This window comes from Bos indicus, chromosome 1 (genome assembly GCF_029378745.1).
Source record: "Bos indicus isolate NIAB-ARS_2022 breed Sahiwal x Tharparkar chromosome 1, NIAB-ARS_B.indTharparkar_mat_pri_1.0, whole genome shotgun sequence".
In the NCBI taxonomy this organism is placed as follows: domain Eukaryota; kingdom Metazoa; phylum Chordata; class Mammalia; order Artiodactyla; family Bovidae; genus Bos; species Bos indicus.
In genome coordinates, this window is record NC_091760.1 from 59,624,733 (window position 1) to 59,648,839 (window position 24,107).

General features: G+C 45.3%; 1 protein-coding gene across 3 annotated transcripts; it reads left to right on the forward strand.

Annotated features, from left to right (window-relative positions):
• Positions 1 to 2,952: 2,952 nt before the first annotated feature.
• Positions 2,953 to 21,974, forward strand: TIGIT (T cell immunoreceptor with Ig and ITIM domains). 3 transcript variants are annotated; one of them, XM_070794882.1, is made up of 5 exons: positions 2,953 to 3,356; positions 3,458 to 3,592; positions 4,589 to 5,029; positions 7,318 to 7,424; positions 19,192 to 21,974. In XM_070794882.1, the coding sequence occupies exons 2-5, from the start codon at positions 3,535 to 3,537 to the stop codon at positions 19,420 to 19,422; spliced, it is 837 nt and encodes a 278-aa protein (XP_070650983.1). In that variant the 5' UTR covers positions 2,953 to 3,356; positions 3,458 to 3,534; the 3' UTR covers positions 19,423 to 21,974. The 3 variants fall into 3 exon arrangements, with proteins under 3 accessions (XP_070650983.1, XP_070650927.1, XP_019839601.2); XM_070794826.1 differs by lacking the exon at positions 3,458 to 3,592 and having other exon boundaries at positions 2,989 to 3,356; XM_019984042.2 differs by lacking the exon at positions 3,458 to 3,592 and having other exon boundaries at positions 3,024 to 3,356; positions 4,589 to 4,918.
• The last annotated feature ends 2,133 nt before the right edge of the window (positions 21,975 to 24,107 follow it).

The window sequence follows — 24,107 nt, forward strand, 5'->3', positions numbered from 1 at the left end:
AGGGGTTCATGCTTTGCTGCAGGGACTGCCAATGGGCCCCAGAGGCTCAGGGTGGCTTGGGGAACTGTTGGTTCAGACCTGCTCCTTGTGGTTGGTGCTCGGCTCTGGCTGCAGCCATGACCTTTCCAGGAGTGGGCCCAGGAGGAGGCTTCAGAGGAATTTGGAAGGTTCCTCAGGGAGACTTTTCCATCATTCACCTTCCTCCAAGGCCTTCTCAGGGTTTGACTGGTACAGTGGCTACTTTTCTGCAGTAACATTTTATCCTTTTATTTGATATCAGATGCCTAAGCCAGAATGAAGAGGTTTGTAGAACATTGGCTTTGCAGTCCAGAGACTAGGGTTTTACTCCTGGCAAAATACTCTACTTAGACAGGGCTATTCTTCTCTGATCTTCCTTTCACTCCCTCAGTTAATGTTTGCAGCAATACTATCATTGATATAGTGATCTCTTCTGTGTTCAGCACTGTGCCGAATACCTTACCAGACCTCAGTTCACCAAATCCTCACAATGACCCCATGAGTGGGGGTGAGGAGGGGCCACTACTGTTTTTGTTAACAGATGAGGAAGCTGAAGCTTCAGGAGGTTGAGCAATTTCACAACATCACCAAACCAGTATGAATTCTGGCCCCAGGTAGCTTTCATTCCATAGGGTGTTAGTCAGCACCTTCAATGGTGTTTAGAGCACCATTGATCAGAATAGAATTGCCTGTGTTCCTCTTTGGACTGATTGTTTAAAGAACAATTCTTTAACCTAGTCTAAGTTTCTTTGGATTTCTCATTGTATAGTCATTTTTCAGTATCCATGGGGGTTGTTGGTTCCAGGAACCATGCAGGTGCTCAAGTCTCTTACATCAAGTCTCTTACATAAAGTGGCATAGTATTTGCATATAGTCTAGGCATAGCCTCCCATATAATTTATACCATTTCTAGATTACTTATAATATTTAATAGCTGCTGCTGCTGGTAAGTTGCTTCAGTTGTGTCCGACTCTTTGCAACCTCATGGACAGCAGCCCACCAGGCTCCCCTGTCCCTGGGATTCTCCAGGCAAGAACACTGGAGTGGGTTGCCATTTCCTTCTCCAATGCATGAAAGTGAAAAGTGAAAGTGAAGTCACTCAGTCGTGTCTGACTCAGAGACCTCATGGACTGCAGCCCACCAGGCTCCTCCGTCCGTGGGATTTTCCAGGCAAGAGTACTGGAGTGGGTTGTCATTGTCTTCTCCAATTTAATAGCATGTAAATACTATGTGAACGGGGCTTCCCAGGTGGCACTAATAGTAAAGAACCCTCCTACCAATACAGGAGACGCAAGAGACAGACACAGGTTCTCTCTCTGAGTCAGTGCGATCCCCTGGAGGAAGGCATAGCATCCCAGTATTCTTCCCTGAAAAATCCCATGGACAGAGGAGTCTGGTGAGCTACAGTCCATAGGGTCGCAAAGAGTCAGACATGACTGAAGTGACTTGGCAGGCAAGCACACTATGTGACTAGTTATAGATACAATGTAAATGCTATGCAAATAGTTGCCAGTGCAAGACAAGTTCAAGTTTTGTTTTTTGGAACTTTCTGGAATTTAAAAAAATATTTTCTATCTGTGGTTGGTTGAATCTGCACATGCTGAACTCATAATTCCAGAAGGCCAGCTGTATACAATACAGGTCCTGCCTCTGTGGCTTCTACCAGCCCCTACTGTAGAAGCAATCTAAGTTTTTTATGGTCCAAATGCCGGAGTCCACTTCTCTCTGTGCTTTATTCCTGTCAGCAGCTCGCTGCTCTCCCACCTTTGGCTCTTCTGCCTTGGCAACAATTTCGGAAATGCCCCACTGGTTCAACCTCTGCACCCACATTAGGTCTCTTAGCTTCTTCAGCTGCAGCTCTGTAACTGTGGAGAGGCGGTGGAGGGGATGTGTTGATATGAGTCTTGAAGGACAGGTTGAATTGGGGTGAGCAGAAAGTAGTTGGTGAGGCGTGTGTTGTCTAAGGGGCTGGGGTGGGGGTGAGGTGTATGTTGTACATGGGTCATGGTGTAGACTTGGGAGTAGGCAGTACCCAGGGAGGGGAGGAAACTGGATTGAGATCGGGCATCCTGCAGGAGGAAAGGAGGACAGGAGTCTGGGCAGTGTGGGATGCTCAGGGTACAGGCTGGAATGAGGGGCAGAGCACCAGGCTTCCAGTGTTCCCCCTGGCGGAACAGCAGACTTTTGGGACATGTACCATGGGGCATGTCCAAGGCAGCAGTGGCGAGCCCTGAGGGCAGGTGAATGTGTAGCCTCCGCCTCCTCTCCCCAGAGTGAGGCTTCACCAGAGAGCAAGCTTTGACTGTGGACTGTCTGAGAGCAGGGGGCTCTGATTATCCACCCTCGTATCTTCAGAGCCTAGTCTCGAGTCTGGTGCTTCACAGGCACTCAGGGACTTTCACATGAATGAACAGAGAGAGGTGGGGGGAAGCAGGAAGGAAGGGTGGGCCAACAGCAGGGCTTGATGATGAGCTGAGAGCTCCAGGCCAGTGTCAGCCAATCTCAATCCAGGGTCAGGCAACTGGGGCTCGCCCTCTGCATCCCCAAATGGTTGTGGGGTCACCATTCATGAGAAAACTCACTCTTCTGGTCTCCTCTGATTCTACTGGGTCAGAGAGACTAAGCCCAAATTCAACAACATCTCAGTCCAAATAAATAAGAGCGAAGAAATAAGATTCAAGGAGAGGGAATCTTAGTTCTTTCCCTCACTCAAGGGAAAGCTGCTCTGTTTGGTCAAGACTTTTGTCTTGTTTCTGAAGTAAATGGCTCTTGTTCCCACAATCATTAGATTTCAAGTGCAGTTCCTGGCCTTTAAGTGCATAAACTTAAGTTTCTCTCCTCACTGCACACTCTTTAGTGGGAAGAAGTCAGGGCAACCCAGTGAACCCCATCAGGGACAGGTTCCCCAGGATCGTGGGCATTACACAGATGCTTTTGAGCTTGTTTGATGAAGGCTGATTTTTTTTAAAAAGTGCATTGAGACAGAACTTGAAAACTATAGGTTGACTAATAGTAATCCAAAGACCAGTGTATCTCTAACCACATTTTTGTTTATTTTTAAAGTGTTACCTTCATGGCTTTTCTTGTGGCTTGCCCAGGGCAGTTTGTGCTCTTGTTGTGAGCTTTATCTGTCTTTGACATTGTTTTTGCTGAACTTGGTTTTTCCGAGACCCTCTCTGCTCAGAGGCTCAGTTTCACCCTGCCATCAGCAGTCAGCCAGTTTCGGTGGCAGAAGGGGCCACAGCTGCTTCCTGTCAGCCCCCTGGGCAGAAGCATGCAGTGGTGTCTCCTGCTGATCTGGGCCCAGGTGCTGAAGCAGGCTCTCCTCCCCACATCAGGTAAGATCTGAAGTCTAGCCCAGGACAGGACCGGGATGGAGAGCGGGCGGGAAGGGGAGGCTGGAGCCAAGGCCTCATCCATCTGACGGAAGGAAATACAGTTTTCAGAGTCCTGTGTCCCCTCGTGGGAGAAAACGCTGTCTCTGAGAAGGAGCTCCAGTTCTGTTTTCGGTGGTAGATGAAGGACTTGGGGTTGTGGGGTACCTGCCTGGCTGACCCAAAAAAAGAAGCAGGAGGTGAGAAAGGGGCTAAGGAGGAGGGATGATGGGTTTGCTGGGCGAAGTCCCCTCCTGCTCTATCCTCCTTTCTTCTGTCCTTGAGGAAACTTCTAGAAAAACATAGTATGCTTTTTGTGGGTCAAAAATGTCATTGTCACAGATTACAGATATTCTACTGCTATAGACTGAATTTATGTTAAACCTATTTCCTTCTGTATTAAAAATCATAAATAAATGTGTCTGAGGGGGCAGAAATATTTAAAAACTGTTATAATTTTGTTTCCCTGTTTTCTGAACCATCTGCGGGGGTCAGTGCTGAGGAGGGTGGTTTTGCCTGGGAGAAACAGAGTTACTCCCCAAGCGTCCTTTCCTTTAGATTTCGAGGCTTTTCTGAAAATTTTCCAGGCACCCCCAATGGCAGTCAATCGAAACAGCCAGGTCTTATTTCAAAGGATAATGGGCTCAGCGCAGAACTGGCTGCCGATAGATACAATCAGAAACAGAGGTGGTGGCCGACAAGGGCCTATATTCTAGGTACAGAGACAACATAAGTGTGTGGAAAAAATCAGTGAGCTCATCAGGAAATAATATTCCAGCAGAGTGTCTTGAGAGGGTGAAGCAGCTACATTGTATAGGAATTATGGTGTTTATGGGGGAAAGACAGGACGAACTGGAGAGAGTGTCATTCCAAAATCCAATTCTGGTATTCCCCTGGTGATCCAGTGGTTAAGACGTCGCCTTCCTGTGCAGGGGGTGTGGGCTCAATCCCTACATGGGGAGCTAAGATCCCACATGCCTGATGGCCAAAAAATCAAAACATAAAACAGAAGCAGTATTGTAACAGATTCAATAAAGACTTTAAAAATGGTACACATCAAAAAAAAAAAAAAAAAATCTTAAAAAAAACGAAGCAAAACACCGAAAATCAATTTTGGCCTCAAAGACTCGTTGGAATTTCTATGGAAAGGTTCAAAACCAGCTGCTAAAAATGCATACTTCTTTCCCCCTCTCTAGGAGCTGTGACAGGCAGAATAGTAACAATGGGGAACATTTCTGCAGAGGAAGGTGGCTCTGTCACCTTACAATGTCACCTCTCCTCCACCACTGCCAAAGTGACCCAAGTCAACTGGAATCTGCAAGACCAAGTTGTGGCCATTCATCATGACAGCTTGGGGTGGCACATCAATCCTGCCTTCAAGGAGCGAGTGGTCCCGGACTCCAATTTGGGCCTCACCCTCCGGTGGCTGACCAGTAACGACACGGGACAGTACACCTGCGTCTATCACACCTACCCTGACGGGATTTACAAAGGGGTGCTCTTTCTGCAAGTCCTACGACACTCAGGTATGCCTGGGGCCAGGTGGCTGAGGACCCTCATGCTCGATGATCGAATCACTGCAGAGCGGGACCTCCCAACCCTGGCTCACATTCACATCACCTGGGAGCTTTCAAATGGTACGGAAGCTGGCACCCCATCCCAGACCAGTTCAGTCAGAGCCTCTAGGGGCAGAGCAGGGTGTGTTAGATTCTAGAAGCACTCTCGATGGTTTGAATAGTCAGCCATGACTGAGAACCACTGTTTGGGTAAAAGCACATCTTATGTGTTTTTGTTAGGAAGACCAGCTGTTCAGGTCATTTGAGAAGCGTGTACACGCTCAGTCGCTCAGTCATGTCCAACTCTTTATAACTCTACGGACTGTAGCCCACTAGGCTCCTCTGTCCATGGGGTTTCCTAGGCAAGAATACCAGAGTGGGTTGCCATTTCCTACTCCACAGCATCTTCCTGACCCAGGGATTGAACCTGATTCTCCTGCATCTCCTGCATTGGCAGGTGGATTCTTTACTGCTGCACTGCCTGGGAAGAACCCATTTGAGAAGGGATCACATTAATTACTTTAGCAGTGATCATGCCAATTAGATTTAGCCTCTCCATTTATAAAGGATTAGAGCTCAGTGTGTGCTAAGTGTAAATGTACAGCAATTTACATTTCTGTGGTACTTGATGGTTTCCCAAAATGCTCTCAGCTTCATTATCCACCTGCACACTTAAACCTCTTTGGAGGGGGAAAATGACTGTTTTAGTGTGAGGGACAGGATAGAAAAGTGATGATGGACCCAGACGGCCTGGGTCCAAATCCTAGTGTTGCTGTGACCTCAGACAAGATTATTGGGCTTCTCTGTGCCTCGTTTTTTTCAACTGTGAAATGAGGAGATGTAAGACCTTATGAGGTGTGAACATAGGATTGGATTACTGACTAAAAGGAAATGCCCTTAGAATAGCACCTGGAATGTGGCAAGCATGAGGTCAGTGTTAGCTATTAATAGGATCCCCCAAACCCCATCTGACTGTAGGGTGGAGGAAGAAGCTGAGCCTGACCGTTGCTCAGAGTGGTATAGCTGATTTTAATACTGGTTTTCAGGTTCCACTCACGCACCCTCAGAGCTGCTGTTTGCTGCCATCAATGGTGTGGGAGTTTAAGTCTTATGAGTTAGCAAACTGTGTATGTGTAAACTGAGGAGATAAAAGTTGGCCTGCAAGTTTCTTCTCGAGCACTGCTTCCTGAGGGGCCCCCGCATAGGCCCAAGTATCATGTGGGGAAGAGCCTCCATCCTTTGCTGGTTCTATGGATGGCCCTCTGCAGGCCCTCGCACCCCTCCAGCCTCCATCTTTTGCTGGTTCTATGGACAGCTGTCTGTAGCTTTGCTCCCCGCCAGTCCTCTTTGCCTACCTGTGGCCAAGGCAGGAGACTGGGTCCTCAGGGCAGGAGGAAAGCAAGCTGGGCAATTTGGGCTCGCCTCCCTGTCCTGGTACCTTGCAGGCACCATGTGTGCTGTCCCATCCTAAGTGATGGCAGGCCTTAACCACCTTCCTGGCATTCAGAGTCCTCTGTCAAAGGAAAGAGGGCCCAGCCTCTGCTACACCCCTCTCCTTCCATGACTTCCCCGGACACCTGAATTCTGCCCGAGATCCTGGGAAGGAGGTGGGCATGGGAGGGGGCAGCCTGGAAGCTCGTGTGCCTATAGTCCAGCACACAGCCTGGCAGCTGTCTGTTTCCCTCACACCCTCCTCAGGTCAAGTATCATCTCTCCAAGCCCCCCGACTCTTCCTCCTTCTTGTTTATATTTTACACCTTGATACAGATTCTCCTTTTCGTGCTTTAACTTGTGTCACGAGTATTTATTAGGTGTCTGCTAGGTTCCAGGTGCTGGCAAAACAGCAAAGGGTCAAGTTCCAGAGCCTTAGCCCCTCCGGGGTCTCACAGCCTAGTTGAGATGTGTTATAGGCTTAAGGTGAAAGGTTATATGCCTTTTTTCTTCTTTGTACTTTAATGTTAATTTTACTTTTTAATTAAACTTTTCAAAATATCAGATTGATTATAAACACAAAGTTTCATAAAAAGAAAGTATTCACTTTCTTATTTTTTACTGAATGTTATTTGTTTCACTTTGTGACTATTACTGAAAGTGATTTTGTCCAACAGAAGAAGGGAGTGTTAAAAACGGTCTGCTGTGGTGTCAAATGCATGAGGCACAGCCCTGGAGGGATCAGTTATTCATTTTGTGATGGGCCTGGCAGATGCTCTGCTCGCCAAAGAGCTGGGTTTGAAGACTCCAGTCCTGTGGTTTGAGAAAAGCCCGGCCAATCCCCACCCCTGGTGCCCGGACACTGAGGTTTCCCTGGATAATGGTTGCCCTTTGCTTCTGGCCTCTACCCGCTCACCTTAGTTTTGTCTTCCCTCTAGTGGCTGAGTACAGCTCTGGGTTCCAGATCCCACTGCTTGGAGCCATGGCCGCAGTGCTAGTGGTCATCTGCATAGCAGTCATTGCAGTGGCCACACTGGCCAGAAAGGTAATGGCTCTGGCTGCACCTCTCAGTCCTGGGCACCCCATCCCTACCACCCATCCTATCCCACCCCTGGTCCTTTCCTGTCCCCTTGCTGTCTAGATGTGACTCCCCACCCACCCCCCTGCCCCCAGCACTGCTCTCTACGCCTCTTGCCACAGTACTTTCTCTGCCTTTCAGCGGCATCGTTTGTGCTCGTTCACTGTCCCTCTCCCTTGTCTGGGAGCTCCTGAAAGTTTGGACCTGAATCCTCCACATCATGCTGTCGCCTACAGTTCCTGGCTTCTGCTTGGCCCTTAAGCTACTCCTCTGAGAGTCTGATTTATCTACTGTGAGCTTGATGCATCTTGGGCATCTGCTCTGTGCCAGGGGTTTTTGGACATTAGCTCCTTAAATTTTAATAGCCAGTCACTAGTGCTGGTTACCTAGCATTTCTGCAGGATGAAAAATCAACACTCCAAAAATTTAGGGGCAGAAGGTGCATGGCAAGATCAGTAGGTTGTACATCCTCCATTACATTTGCTTAAGAGGTCATGTGGCTGAGAGAGTATTGGATGGGAAATTGGAAATTTCTATTCTCAGCATGGAGTGTGTGATGATAGGGTTGTTGTTTCATCTTCTGGGTCTCCAGTTCTTCATATGTAAAATAGGCATTATGATTCTGCATGCTCTATATCCCAGGATTGTGATGAACAGCTAGCATATTCCACGTGGAAGCTTTGTAAACAATGAAGAAATATATTTTCTTCATATATTCATGTCCTTGTGAGGTAACAGGCAGCTATTGTTGTGTGCATGTGTGCTAAGTCATTTCAGTCGTGTCCGACTCTTTTCAACCCTTTGGACTGTAGGCTGCCAGTCCATGGGATTCTCTCAGCAAGAATACTGGAGTGGGTTGCCATGCCCTCTTTGAGGGGATCTTCCTGGCCCAGGGATCAACCCAAGTCTCCTGCATCTCCTGCATTGGCAGGTGGGTTCTTTATCTCTAGTGCCACCTGGGAAGCTACTGATTTGGATGAACAAAAGAATTCCCACTCCTTTTTATCTGCCCTCTTGGGTCTTTTAAGCCATCCAAGGTTGCCTTAATTTAAGTTACTAAACAAACATTTTGGAGAGTACAAGCCTGTGATTCCTAACGCTGTTTTCCACCTCATACCAGATCCTCCTCCCCAGCCTGCCTTACTTTCCCTCCAACTCTGACTGTACTCAGTTAACAACTCAGCTCTACAGCCTGCTTTATTCTCTGGACTGGTACCTGGTGCTGTTATTCCTGATACCTATGGGTTTACATCTACCACCTTATTCTCTTCATGTTTGTTTTGCCTGTTTACTTCCCTAATCTTTTTCTTGCTGCCCTTTGAATTAAGTATTTTTATTATTAAAAACATGTTTAGTAGTTATGCATTTTTTCTTTTCTTTAGTAGTTACGCTAGAGATTATAAAATAGACCTCTGATTTATTAAGTCTAATATGTATTAGTGCTTTTATCATCTCTTGGATTTTGCAAGAACCTTAGAACACATTAACTCTTTTCTTACCTCCCCAACTTATTGCTATTACTGTCATGGATTTTAGTTCTCTTTCTATTTTAACCACCCACCTGAAGATGATTATTGTCTTATGAGTCAATGTGTGTTTAGATTTACCTTTCTATTGCTCTTCACTTCTTCACGAATGTTCTTTCTTATAACTAAAATAGTTTTCCTTTTGCCTAAAGAATATCCTTTAGCATTTCCTTGTGAGCAGGCATGCTAGTGGTGAATTATCTCACTTTTTGTTTGTCTGAAAATATCTTAATTTTCCTTAATTTAGAAGTGATCTATTTGTTTTTCTGGGTATAGAATTCTATGTTGGCAGTGATTTTTTTTCAACACATGGGAAATACTGCCCCATTGTCTCTGACTTCCCATATTTCTGTTGAGAAATTACATGGGAGTCTTATTTTTGTTCTGTGAAAGACAGTATTTGTTTGTTTTTGTTTTCTTGTTCTTTAAAATTTTTCCTTCTCTTTGGTTTTCAGCAATTATATGGTGATATAATTGGATATAGTCATCTATGTATTTATTCTGTTTGAGGTTCAGAGTGCTTTTTGAATTTGTTACTTGACATCTTCTGTCAGTTTTGTATCATTCTTGGCTGTTATTTCTTCATATATTAATTCTCTGTCCTTGCTTTCCTTTCCTTCTGGAATTCTAATCACAGGTGATATTTTCAACATTTTCACTTTTCCCCACATCCCTTACCCTCTTTTTGGAATTTTCCATCCACTTGTCTCATCAAATGTTTTCTTTGGATGTGCTTTCCAGTTTACTAAGTATCTCCTTTGATGTATCTAATCTTCTGTTAAACCCATCCATTAAGTTTTTAATTTCCGTTATCATATTTTTCAGATCCACAACTTCTATTTTGTTCTTTGTTTGAATAGCTTACAGTGTGCCAAAATTCCCAATCTTGTTTTTAATTCTTTGAAAATATTAATCACAGTTATTTTGAAATCTGTGCCTGATAATCTTGTTTAGTTGTGTTCTCTCTGGTCTTCTAATATTTTCTCTTTCTGCTTGTTTCTTGGACCTATCTTATCTTCTTGACTGTTTATTTTTCATTGAGTGCTGTACTTTCTACTTCAAGACCTGTGGCAACAATTTGAAGCTCTAGGTAGTATCATCTTCCTCTAGAGAGGATTGATTCCTTTGGCTTCTGCCAGATGACCAGTGTGAAAGCACTAGCGTTCCTGTCTCTTTAATTAAATCAGTGGTGAGAGAATTTAAAGCTGGACCCAACTTTGCTACTTCCTTACTGGTAGAGGGTGGTCCTTTGGGATTCTAACTCAAAGCCTGTAGAGTTTGCCAAAGTCTCCCTCCTCAGTGATTTCTGAACTCAAAGTTTTGTCCCTCCAGACAGAAACTCTGTGGAGTTTATCTGCTTCTTAGCCAAGACTTTCAGGAAATTTCTCTAGAAGAAAATCTCCCTGAATGCTCTCTCATCTCTCTGGGCTTCCTACTCCTAGACTTTGCGCCCTAGCCTAAAATTTCTCACTGATTTGATAGATTTCAGATGACTACAAATAGACACTTATATTATTTAGCTTTTCTAGCTGTTCTCAATGGAAAGTTTGGTTCAAAGCAACATAGGTAATCATTATTCCACCAGAAGCAGAACTCCTGTTTCTGACATTGCATTTCCTATCTGCAATCAAAGGCTGACTCTTTTTTATGTTTTCATAGTTATTTTATTTGGCTGTATTGGGTCTTAGTTGCAGCAGGCAGGATCTATTGTTGGGGTGGGGCTCAGGCTTCTCTCTAGTTGAGGTGTGTGGGCTTTAGGAGTTGGTGTGTACAGGCTTAGCTGCCCCATGGCATGTGAGATCTTAGTTCCCCAACCAGGGATTGAAGCCACATCCTCTTCATTGAGAGGCAGATTCTTAAACACTGGACCACTTTGGGATTTGGGAAATCCCTCAAAGGCTGAACTACAAGCAGAACACATTTAGCCTGCCCACCCACTGTGTACCTTGCACTATATTGGGTTAAGACCCCCAAATTGAGTTCTAGCTTCACTCTACCTGATTCTTCACCAGCCATTTAGCCTGAATCTGGCTGGGCCACTGCCAGTTCCAGAGGGAGAGATTTAGACAGCTGTGTGTTCTTAGGCTCAAATTCCATGTGTCTTGCTTATTTTGAGTTCTTGTCTTCTTTTTCCTTTTCTCCATCTCTCAGAAATGGACCATCCTTTGATTTTCTCTTCTTTCTTATTTAACATCTATTTAAGATCTCCTCTGAAGATCTTCAAGAGCTGCTTCCCCCTCCAGGCCTCAGAGTTGAGATGAAATTGCACAAATTAGAATTGCTTAATAAGAAAGTGCTATTGTAATGTTTTTCCACTTAGACCTCATGATAATTTACATTTAAAATAGCCTTAATACTGTATAAGTGTCTAGACTTTGTGTATACTTTCCTACTGTTAATTCTGCTTATGGCGTTACACTTTTGTGCATACTGATGCCTATCACCACTGACTAATCTTGAATTTTCAGTCTAATATCTTACATCTTAAATTCTTAGTTCATGTAGATAAACCCACTTTGCTTTCTGTAACCTATCATCAATACCAGGGTATTGATGTAACAGTAACATGTTCCATTTGACACACATTCTGTCTTCATTCAGATCTGAAAGGGAAGAAATCCCAGGAGCACTTACTCTAACCTTATTTTACTGAGAACAGATTGGAATGAGGATGGGGAAAGGAATTTGGTAGCAGAACCAACGTCTTATTCCCCTCTGAGTGACAAATTGCCCAGGTTTCCCCCAGTCAGTGGTCTAAAAGTGCTTCAGGCACCTGTTGGACTTTGCAGATTTGGTCCAGAGGAAGTGAAAGAGATTTTCCAAACGGTAGGAAAACTCATGTGATAGGTGAAAGTTACATAAAGTCTAATACTAGCATACGACTGCCTAGTCCACCAACTTGCTTGCAAAAATTTCTTGTCCTATGGTTCAAACCCTCGCTTCCAGGTTTATGAGGCAAACATTTAGTTTGCTGACTGGCTTGGTTCATAAGGATGTGGCCACTATTCCTTGTTGTTCAGTAGGCATCATGGAACAGAGTGCTGGGGATCCAGCAGTGGCTGAAATGTGGCTAGTGCTACTGGAGAAATCAATGACTTAATGACTTATAGTATTTTCATTTATGTCTTAGCTATCACAGTAGATAGGTTTCGTAATGAAACCTCTAGGGGAAAATGAATGCAAGAAAAGTGATTGACTAGAGGAAAGAGGTGAAGAGAACAACGATTGATCTGTGAGCTGGAAGAGAGTTGTTATGGTAGCTGGTGAGCAGATGTCCTCTGCTGTCACCAGTACTCTGCAGCTCTGGCACATGGAAATATGGAAGGCTCTTTACAAGCAGCAGAACACATTTTCCTGTTAATGATTAAGACTGGTTCATTTTCAGGCCAGTATTCCAGACAAGTTTGTATAAGGGAAAGGGGAAGAGGTGAAAAGAGAGAGTCCAGTAGGTATCGAATTCTGTGGCTCCCCTTCTACAATGTTTTATTCACCAGCCCCCTCTTTGACATGTCTGCTGCTACCTGTCCAAATCAGTTCCTCTCTGCTTTTTCCTATGCTTTGGCTATGGCTTCCTGTCTTCTTTCTCTTATTGCTCAAATGTATTTTATCCTTGTAGTATTTAAGGTCCAGCAGAGAAACATAGTACTCTTAAGCTGAGTAGTTTGAGGACAGTTTAATAAAGGGATTTACAAAGTATTGGAAAGCTTAGAGGGAAAGCATAAGGGGGCGGGTAGGAATGTATTGTTACCACCCTGAGATCTTCAGGGAAAAGGAGAGAGAATGATTACTGAAACCTGGAAGGAAGGGTGATGACCAGGCCCTGGAAAGAGAGGGTTGTGTGGAGGGGACCACCTTGAGAAGTACTATAATCCTTGATTGAAGATCACAGCCAGTCCAAGTGCACCCTGCAGAGAGAAGGCCGGGGAACATATACCCTCAACCTCACTCTCCTTCCCACCATTCTCCTACTGTTGCTTTGCATTGACTGAAACCAGACTCAAGCCAGAGAGCAAGAGAAATCACTGGGTCAGTATGAATCCACCTGCAATGCAAGAGACCTGGGTTTGATCCCTGGGTTGGGAAGATCCCCTGGAGAGGGCATGGCAACCCACTCCAGTATTCCTGCCTGGAGAATCCCCATGGGCAGGGGAGACTAGTGGGCTACAGCCCATGGGGTCACAAAGAGTCGGATATGACTCAGCACCTAAGCACAGCACAGCACACATGTGTAGTTCAGTCTCCTTAGGGCACAGAAGGATGGAGAGTGACGTTGAGGGGTGAACAGACAGTATCCACACCATTACTATTATAGATCTTGACTTGCCATGCTTCAATCTTCTCTCATGTATCCTTGAATTCTTGATTATACTTTTAAGCAATACCCTTGTCAGCTGTCCATCTATATGTCTCCTGGGACCACTGGGATTTATTAGCCATCTTAGTAGCACTGTGGGCCAGGCTTCCTTGGCTGCCATTTCAGTAATTACATCCACTTCATTTCTTACATGCTGCCATCTGCCCCGTTATTATTTGGGGATCTCCTCTTCCCTGTCGCTGCTGGGGATCCAGATCTCTACATCATCGCCTTCTTCAACCCCAGCATACAGAGGAGAGCTACCTCTGAGCCCCTCAGTGATGCTGGTGGTTTCTTCATTAGCACATTCCTTTCCACTTTAGGAAAAGCGTGTCCTTTGGATCTTCTCCAGAAACATAAGCAGCTGTTGAAGTTTCAAAATTATGTAGTACAGAGATTGGCAAAGTTTCTTTGTAAAGGGCCAGGGTCTTTTAGCTTTTGTGAGCCTTCCAGTCTCTGCTGCAACAATTCAACAATGCCATCACACTGTGAAAGGACCACAGATAATATCTAAATGAATGAGTTGGCCATGTTTCAATAAATCTTTATTTATAAACACTGAAATTTAAATTTTATATACATTTCATGTTTAATAAAATATTATTCTTTTGAATTTTTTGAACCACTTAAAAATATAAAACCCACTTTTAGCCCATGGGCAGTGCAAAAGCCTGTGGTGCCCCAGATTTGACCCATGGGCCTTAGTTTGCCAATTCCTGATTTAGTAAGTTGTACTGGGAAAAATGGGCTTCCCTCCAAGCTCAGTCAGTAAAGAATCTGCCTGTAATGCAGGAGACCTGGGTTCGATTCCTGGATTGGGAAGATCCCCTGGAGAAGGAAATGGCAACCCACTCCAGTATTATTGCCTGGAGAATCCCATGGACAGAGCAGCCTGGCAGGCTACAGTTTATGGGGTTGCAAGAGTCAGACATGACTTAGAGAATAAATCACCATCACCACTGGGAAAAACTCTGTCCTTTCCTCTTCTCTACTCTTAGCAGTGCACAGAACACTTCTGCCACCAGAAGCTCCCACACTGACCAATTCTGCCACATTATCTGAACGCCCTATAAGCAATCCAGTTCTGATACTATCTACCTGTAGTTAACATCGGGTCCCAGCAGTTAGGGGCTCAGTCTTCCAAGACAGCCCTCACTTCAGATGCCAGTTGCAAGTCCCAGGCTGTCACCTGTGTCTCTGACTGCTATGGCTGCTTAGTCACATCTGACTCTGTGCAGCCCCATGGACTGTAGCCTGCTATGCTCCTTGTCCATGGGGATTCTCCAGCAAGAATACTAGAGTGGGTTTCCATGCCTTCCTCCAGGAGATCTTCCCCACCCAGGAATCAAACCCAGGTCTTCCACATTGCAGGCAGATTCTTTACCATCTGAGCCACCAGAGAGGCCCGACTGGTTGTAAACTGAGGTTCCCACAGTCCCCTCCTTGGATTTGATAATTTGCTAAGATGTCCCACAGAACTCAGGGGAACACTTACCTGCATCAGTTTATTATACAATAAAGAATTTGATAAAGGATACAGATGAAGAGCCAAATGAAAGAAATGCATGGGATGGGGTCTCCAAAGGTCCCAGGCACAGGAGCATCTGTCCTCATGGAGCTGGGTGTGCTGCCCCGCAGGCGCGTGGCTGTATTCAGCAACCCAGAAACTCTCCAATCCCATACTGCTGGGGGTTTTATAGAGACTTCATCACACAGGCATGATTGGGTATTAACTCATTTTCGAGTCCCCTCCACTCCCTGGAGGATAGGGGTTAGGGCCAGAAGTTCTAAGCTTCTCCTCATGGCTTGGTCATTCTGACCAGCCTCCATGTGAGGGCCCACCGAAAGTCACTTCACTGGGACAAAAGACACTCCTGCCATCCAGGATATTCCAAGGGATTTAGGAGCCTTGTGTATGACATTCCTATCACTCGGGATATGTTAGGGTCAGGAACTGGGATTTAATGAAGACCAAATATTAACTCAGGGTAGAGACCGACATATGCTTCTCACTATTCCGCATGGATCCATGACAGCAGTGTCTGGGGAGTGGGAACGCTGGTCGGGTGAGGAGGCGATCTGAGCAGAATGCCAGCTGCATTTCCTTCAGACCCCGGGAGCCAGTTGGTTGCATTATTTAGGAGTTTGGGCTTTGAAATCAGACAGACCTAGGTTTTGGATCCTAGCTCTACCACTTGAGTAGCTCGGCCACCTAACTTTGCTGACCCTCAGTTTCTTCATCTGTAAAATGGGAATAATAATTATGGCACTGCCCTATTAGAGTTGTAGAAAAACTCAAGTCAAATAATTCAAGCAAGGCACCTGGCAGTTTTCCTGATATGGATTAGTAACTGTTCTTTATTAAGTTCTTATAATTATTATAAAATTTATTTACTATAGCACTTCATAATACCTGGTGCTCAATAGTTATAGTGCATAGACTGATGAGGACTAAATGAATGGATGTTATTTGATGACCAGCTATTGGGAAAAGTGCCCCCAGGGGATCATCTGTAAGGGAAAGGAGAGATGGGTGTGTCTAGCTCCGGGACAGTGACTGCCAACTGTCCTTATGTTCCCCAAGAGGACAGCGTGTGTCCCGCAAATGTTCATACTGTGATCTCCATAGCTCCCGTTGGTCCTTTGGAACAACATCAGTGCATTAATCCCAGGCTTGTTTTCTATGCTGATTTTGTAGGGTTCCCAACACAGGATGGATGGAATGAAACAGACCAGCTGAGAGATCCATCTCAGACATATTTACATTTCCCAGAGGATTTTTGGGAGCCAAAATAGTCCTGTGATTTAAAGACAAGGGTAGGCAGTCTAAGAATGGGAAGGAGAATACATATACCATCAGGAAAAGTCACAATCAGCTCTTTGAGAACTGGGTATCAGTATTTTTCTTAAATGGATAGAGTTGCATTAAGGGATATAGGACTCCTTTTAAGCACAGCATCACGTGACCTACAATTACAACCCTTTTCTTCACACCCACAGTAAGGTGCAGCCACTTCTACTGAAAAGGAGGGAATGAAACAGCCTTCAGGAGCCAGCTCCTCAAGGCCAGCAGTGTGACCCTGCTCCTAATTTTTGATATGTGTCCAAGGTGCCCATCCATGCAACCCACCCTTCTGTTCAGCCTCTTTGCATCTGCTTGTATCCTGTTGAGCTTGACACTAGCCAGTGAAGATGGTGCTGTTTCTTATTTTGAAGCAGTGAGGTGGACAGAATGAAATGTGGTTTGTGTTCATTGTCATTTTACGAGCCTGTGTGCAGCTCTATGTAATTCTGTCATTTGGATCTATGGTGGGGCTGGGTGACCTGCTTTGGAGCAGCATCTGTGAAAGCTGAGAGACTGTCACCTTTGCATGGCGTGCCACCAGGCACTTCTTCTGCCACCCCACTTATGCCTGCTGTTCTTTGCTTTTTTTGCCTCTAAGCACAACCCTCACCTGTGATACTGTCATGGGGATGTGATGGCTGATTTCACATCCTTGATTTTCCCAAACAGATTTCACTGTCTTTCCTCTTGTTTCATAAGTACATATACACCTGTCTCACCATGAGTCTATATTTTGATTTGAAAAATCCTGTTCATTTAGATTTGGGGCTAGTGGGGTGGGCCAGGAGAGAGAGAGTGTTGTGTGTGTATGTGTGTATGTGTGTGTGTGTGTGTGTGTTTTAGTCCTAAGACATACAATAAGCATCTGTTATGGGATCTGAGGTTACCAAGAAGAACACAGCACAGATCCTTCCCTCAGGAGAGCTCACAGTTGGGGTCTAAAGAGACAGAAGGGTAAACAATTGTAGACAGCATCGGAGGTTACAATGAAGAACACCCAGGACCACAGTGAAACACACAGGAAGGATATAACTCTGCTGGAAGGATCAAGGATGTCTTCCTGAAAGCGTGCTGTAGAGCCGAGTCTGGAGGAAGGAGCAAACAACTTTTCAGGGAGCTGTGGGGAACGGACAGTAGGGGTAACATATACCCAATTGGAGAGGCGGGAAGCAGTGCATAGCATTTGGAAACTGCAAGATGAGAGGCAGTTTGGCTAAGAAGAGCATGGCCCAGAGTCAGACAAACTCAAGTCAGAACTGAGATTTCACCTGTCTGAGCCTATCAGCTCACTCAAAAGTAGAAAATTCAATAGTTGGTTGCTGAGATGACATAAAGAAACTAGCCCACTTGGTGCTCATAGCAGATTCGCAATAAATGGTGCCTCTTTGGCACCCAGGCCCTATACTTGAACTTGGGGTGCTGGTTAGGGAAGCACTGCAGGAAATGAAGCTGGAAAGGCAAGTATGACCAGATCACAAAAGGCATTTTGGGGCGCATTACTCACAGTCTCCTGTGGGGCATATGGTGAAACTGTGGACTTTCTTCCCAGAAAAATGCACTTTACAAAACATTGTTAGTACAGCTCAAGGGGTTTGAAGTCCACCTGTGGCATTTATAGGTGGTTAAGCACCTGCCCATAGACACTGGGGGCCATGGATGAGTTTTAGGCAGAAGCATGGCAGGATCCAACTTCCATTTTTGAAGGATGGTGGCCGTGTAAGTTGGAGCAGAGGTTAGAGGGAATCTAGAGAGTGGTGAGTCTGGAAGTGCAGGTGAGAGATGAGACATGGAAGTGGATGCGAAAGAGGGGCTCAGTTTCAAAGCTATTTTGGAATAAAATCAGATGGGATTTTATGGCCCACTGGAATTTTTAAAAAGTTATTTATTAGGCTCTAATATTTGTGTGTGTGCTCATTCATGTCCAGCTCTTTGCAACCCTATGGACTGTAGCCTGCCAGGTTCCTCTGTCCATGGGATTTTTCAGGCAAGAATACTGGAGTATTGCCATTTCCCCCTCCGGAGGATCTTTGTGACCTAGGGATCAAACCCACATCTCTTGCATTGGCAGGCAGATTCTTCTACCACTGAACCACCTGGGAAGCCCAAGCTCTGATATTTACTTATTTATGTATGTTTTGGCCAACTGCACAGCATGTAGGATCTTAATTCCCTATCCAGGGATGGAAATCAGCATCCCCTGCTTTGGAAGCACAGGAATCTTAACCACTGGACTGCCAGGAAAGTCCTGGCCCATTGGAGTTTAGTATTAGCCTCCAGATTTCTGGTCATCTGGTACCATAAATCAGGACAGCTTGCTGCTTGCCCGTGGTGAGGAGTGAGGCTCAGGGTCTGCAGCTGGACCTCGGTGTCTGGAGCTCAGGGCAGAAACCTGGGCTAGTTTGGATAGGGATGTGGCGTTCCTCAGAGGACAGAGGGTGGGTGGAGATGTACGTAAGGATGAATTGCTGAGCTGCTGTACAGAGGAAGAGAGAGTGTCGGGTGTGACAGACCAGAGGCGGAAGCCTGGAAGAACATGTTTATCTGGGGAGATGAGGTGTAAGCAAAAAAAAAAAAAAAAAGAAAAAGAGCAGGCTCAGCTACGGAGGGATGTGGGAGACTTCCTCAGGAGGAGGAGGAGAAGCAAGAGAGAGTGATGCCATGGGAGCAGTAAAGCAGGGAAGGCGAACATCTCAGAGGGAAGCAAGCAGTCAGCAGCGTCAGAGGCAGCCAGGGAGTGTGAGAGACAGGGGGCTCGGAAGCCGCCTCCTGGGCTCAGCTGACCAGAAGGAGAATGTGGGGGAGCCTGGAGCCCTTCAGTGGAGCGGCTGGGGCTGAAAGCAGTCTAAGACGGATCAAGAAATTAAGGGTTAAGGAACTAGTGTTGATAAGAACACAATGTATGTGTGTGTGTAAGATATTATTCCTGGATCACGTTGGAGAGGCGTTTTTGAATGATATCCCCACATATTCACTTTGTGGGTTTTTTGTTTGTTTGTTTGTTTTGGGAAGAAATCTCTCCGAATCCGTTCTGCGGAAGGTGACCTTGGGAGGGGGCCGTCTGAACCGGAGGCGTGCAGGCCCAGGGTCGTGTCCTCCCCCGGCAGCTGTGTGCAGGCGGATGCCGGGCTGTGCGATGACCAGGGCAGCGAGGACCACGCCGAGGCCGAGCCGCACGAGTACTTCAACGTCCTGAGCTACAGAAGCCTGGCCAGCTTCAGCTTCCCCACCGAGACGGGTTAGCGCCCGAGCATCTTCCGGGAGACCCAGTCCAGTCTTTGTCGTCACAGATGGATGTACTGGCATCTGCACGTCACGGCTCTGTGTGTATGTATGTGTGTACGTGTGTGTGCGCGTGTGTTCTGTCGAGTGAATGCATGTCAGCCTCCTTTGTGTCTGTGTTTCCTCTACCAGTCCCTCCAGTTCCATGGTGCAGACCCCGGTGAGGAGCTTGTGTCTGATTACAAATGCAAAGTTAGAAAACCGAACAAAGACCTGAGCTGGTTTTGAAGCTGGCAGTGGGAGCAGATCCTGTGGCTGAGATCTGCATCCCCCCGAAAGCACTGGGCAGGGCTTAGGGCTGCAGGGCTTTGTGGTGGGTGATGGTGGTGGGGTGACTGCAGAGACACTTCATTTCATTTGTCACTGTCGTTTTCATCAATGTTCACACACTGGAGGCCTTTTAGGAATAAGGCACGCTACCAGCTTCTATGGGGCTTCCCAGATGGTGCTAATGGTAAAGAACCCACCTGCCAATACAAGAGATGTAAAAGACGTGGGTTCGATCCCTGGGTTGGGAAGATGCCCTGGAGGAGGGCATGGCAACACACTCCAGTATTCTTGCCTGGAGAATCCCCAGGGACAGAGGAGACTGGCACACTACAGTCCATATGGTCCCAAAGAGTTGAACACGTCTGAGCGACTTAGCACGCATGCACCTGCTTCTGTGCAGAGCTTGGAGGGTGACTAAATGCAGACTCTTTCAGAGTCCTAGCCCTGTAAGAACTCACCTTTATGTGGGGAGACAATATTTACATTAAAAGGTAGTGAGGAGATAAGGGTCTAAGACACAGGCCTCTGGGAAGAGATGTCAGTTCAGAGTGAGATGGTCAGGATAAGCTTTTCTGTGGGTAAGTGGCTTGGGAGGATGTGGGGAACAGTGAGGCTGGGCTGAGAGAGCAGGAGTTTTGTTTAGGGAAGTCATAGATAGGAAAGTTGAGAGGTAAAAGTCCCACATAGAAGACCCTGGCACCAAGGGAGCAAGCAAGACTTCAGAGTTTATTTTCTGGGCAGACTATTCAAATCTCCTTTTGCTGGATGTACTCAGAGGCCAGTGATGGCCAAATACAGAGAACTCTAGGCTCTTCCAGCCACATGTGGTGGGGAAGCCCACGGAAATGGTGCGGGTCCACAGCAGGAGCTATAGTTTGACCCTTGAACTGTGATCTACTTCTTCTCTATCAATCTACCATTGAGTCTTTGAAGAAAGAATCTGTTTCCCACCAAAGAGGAAATCTTAATTTTTAAAATAGAGACTCTTCCTAGAAAAACAAAAGAGGATGATAGCAGGTTTAAAAAAATGAGCACCTCAAACTAGCTGCCCAGAACGCTTACAGTCATGCCCTTACCTTTTTGAGCTGGGGTTGTTGTGGCATTGGAGTGGCTCATTTCTGGCATTCAGGCTTTATCCTCCCACCACCTTTCTTAGAAAAATGAGGGAAGTGGCATTTACAGGAGACTGATTTTCTTCCATGGGCACAGGAACTGAGAAAATGTGAAGCAAGACTGTCCTTTGCCAGAAGATCCTCTGGAGAAGGAAATGGCACCCCACTCCAGTTCTCTTGCCTGGAAAATCCCATGGATGGAGGAGCCCGGTAGGCTACGGTCCATGGGGTCGCAAAGAGTTGGACACGACTGAGTGACTTCACTTTCACTTTCTTTTCACTTTCAAAATAGAGCATTGCCCTGCTCCCTCAGAATCAGGCTGTTGAGGGAGAAGACAATTCAACTCCTTCTCCTCCTTGGATTTTGATTTTTCTTACTTCTGTATCAAACAGGTATATAGTCAGGAGCAATGAACTGAAATATATCCAGAGTGCCAAGTCCTTTGGAAGAGAGATAGATACCTGTAAAAATGCTGCTTTTTGCCATGGCAGTTCACAATTTCTTTCTTGCAAGGCTAGTGCAGACTGGTTGGGAGTAGAAGACAATTCACAATTCACAAATGAACTAACATATAATGACAAAAAAGGGAGTGGTATTTTGATTTGAAGAAGATGCAAATTTGGTTGAGGCTGGACCAAGAGTTGGATGCTATTTGACATGACTATGATAGTTATTTAACATGATTATATAGGGAAACATTTCCAAATGTCATTTGGATGGTACTAAAAATATAAAGGGACCCATAGATGTTGCAAATGGGTCAGGTTATTAAAATGAATTAGACAAAAAATAAAATTTTTTGAATTAGACAAAAAATAAATCTGAAAGTGGAATTCATTGAAGCAGATTTTCTTTGGAGAACCGAGAAGATAGTCCCCTAAAAGCCATGTACCTGGATACCTGCCTGTCCAGGACAGCAGCCGCTCTCCATGTGTGGCTCTCACATGGCATGTGGTTAGTCCTATTGAGCTGGACTGTGCTAGAAGTAGAAAATACACACCAGATTGTGAAAACAGTGCGAATAATAGAAATGTAAATGGTCACATGATTAATTGAAGAATACTGATTACATGTTGAAATTATAATATTTTGTATATATTGTGTTAAATAAAATATATTATTAAAATGGATTTAACCTGTTTCTTTTTACTTTCTTAATGTGGCTACTGGAAAATCTAAAATTGCATATGTAGCTGCCATTATATTTGTGTTGGACTGTGAAGCCATAGACTTTAAGTCCCAGTCAAGGTGGTACCTAGGATGGGTGTCTATCTCTGGCTGGTGGGCTCTGTCTCTCTCTCTCTATCATTCAAAATAGGGCCTGAGGAAGGTTTTCTCTCTTATTGTGTCTTTTGAGAAATATGAGAAAAGATCACAAGAGAGACTGAGGTGGGGGACCTCTAAGTGTAGGCAAGAGCTCTTAAGAGCTTCTGGATCCACTCGTAGAGTCCATGATAGGGGGAAGGGAGAATAAATGAATCAATGAATGTGAATTTGAAGAAAAATACATTTACACCATAGCCCTTATCACTCCACCTTCTAAGCCTGGGCATGTAACCCAATGAATTACACTGAACTGATCGGTAACCCAATGCATTACCCTGAACACGTAAGAGAAGTTATGAGTCATGGACTTTTGAGGCAGATTATCTTCATGAGTGGACAGAAACTTCCCATGCAATTTTATCTTATGACTTGTCCCTTCTCAGCTGGACAAGGGGGTGGCTGTGTGTGCTGCACAAGAATGGCAGGGTTCTGGTGGGCTCAAATCCCACCAAAGGAGGGAGTCAGCAGCATGGCTGTACCTGCCAACTATGAGAAATCAGTGTTTTGTTCAGTTTTCTGGTTCTTTCCAGTCCTGCAACCTTGCAGTCAACTCCCACATCCACTCCCAAGCACACCTTCCCAGAGACCCAGGAGAGCGTTATGTGTGTAAAAGAGTGAGTTTTCTGGAAGTCAGAATTATATTCTTTGATGTTTGGGGTTTCCCTGGTTGCTCAGATGGTAAAGAATCTGCCTGCAATACAGGAGACCCGGATTCAATCCCAGGGTTGGGGAGATCCTCTGGAGAAGGGAATTGTTACTCGTATTCTCACCTGGAAAATTCCATGGACAGAGGAACATGGCAGGCTATAGTCTATGAGGTTGCAAAGAGTTGGACACAGCTGAGCAACTAATAAACACACTTTGGGAGAATTTTTGCATAAGTTAGAGTCTAGGACTGTGTGCTGTGCTTAGTCGCTCAGTTGTGTTTGATTCTTTGTGACCCCATGGACTGTAGCCCAACAGGCTCCTCTGTCCATGGGGATTCTCCAAGGAAAAATACTGGAGTGTGTTGTCATGCCCTCCTCCAAGTGATCTTCTGAACCCAGGGGTTGAACCCAGGTATCCTGCATTGCAGGTGGATTCTTTACAGTCCGAGCCATCCGATAAAGCTTTCTATAATGACTGAAATCTTCTATATCTGTGCTCTCCAATATGGCAGCAAATAGCCATAAGTAGTCATGATTTCAATCAGCACTTGAAATGTGGCTAATGTGACTAAGGGTGTTAATGTTAAATTTTATTTCATTTTGATTGATTTAAACTTAATGCAAATAGCAACATGTGACTGGTGCCTAGCGTATTAGATGTCACAATTCTGGTAATTGCCTTGTGTTCGGAGAAAACACAGAGAGGTGTATCCATCAGCCACTGGATAGATCTTCAGATGTTATGCACTTGAAAGGGCTATCAACAGGAAGACACGTGGAGGTCTTCTGTTCTCTTCTGTCCTTTGTTTGATCAAGACAAGCATGGTACCAAATGCAAGCGATGCATTTCCTTATTTCACACACTTCCCCATGGGTATCTGAGGTAGCTTAGTGGCTCCTGTAAACAGGGCAAGAACTGGCAAGAAGTTTGCAACTCACAGGTGTTATGCAGGGATAGACTTGCATCACAGGACTTTCCCTGGACTACAGTCATCTTGACTTCATATCAGAATGTTGTGAAGAGCATCATCCCTGCTGCTAAAAGTCTAGCTGATTGTATAGAGATCAGAAGAGCAGTAGCTGTGGTGTGTCATGGATTGGGAGTCAGGGTACTTGTCCAAGCACTGAATGCTACTAGTTAGTTTCAAGGCATTGGATAAGCCACTTAACCTATTGACCTTCATTACAAATGTTTCCTCATTTGTAAACGGTAATGATAATATCTACCTTATAAGGTTCTTGGAGAGATAAAGTAAGATAACGTGGTTGAGTTTTTTGTAAGCTGTAAAA

Coding starts and splice junctions, on each gene's coding strand:
- TIGIT (XM_070794826.1), top strand. CDS start 3,293: ATGCAGTGGTGTCTCCTGCTGATCTGGGCCCAGGTGCTGAAGCAGGCT. Junction 5,030..7,317: donor CACCTGGGAGCTTTCAAATG/GTACGGAAGCTG, acceptor TCTTCCCTCTAG/TGGCTGAGTACAGCTCTGGG. Junction 7,425..19,191: donor TGGCCACACTGGCCAGAAAG/GTAATGGCTCTG, acceptor TGTTTTGGGAAG/AAATCTCTCCGAATCCGTTC.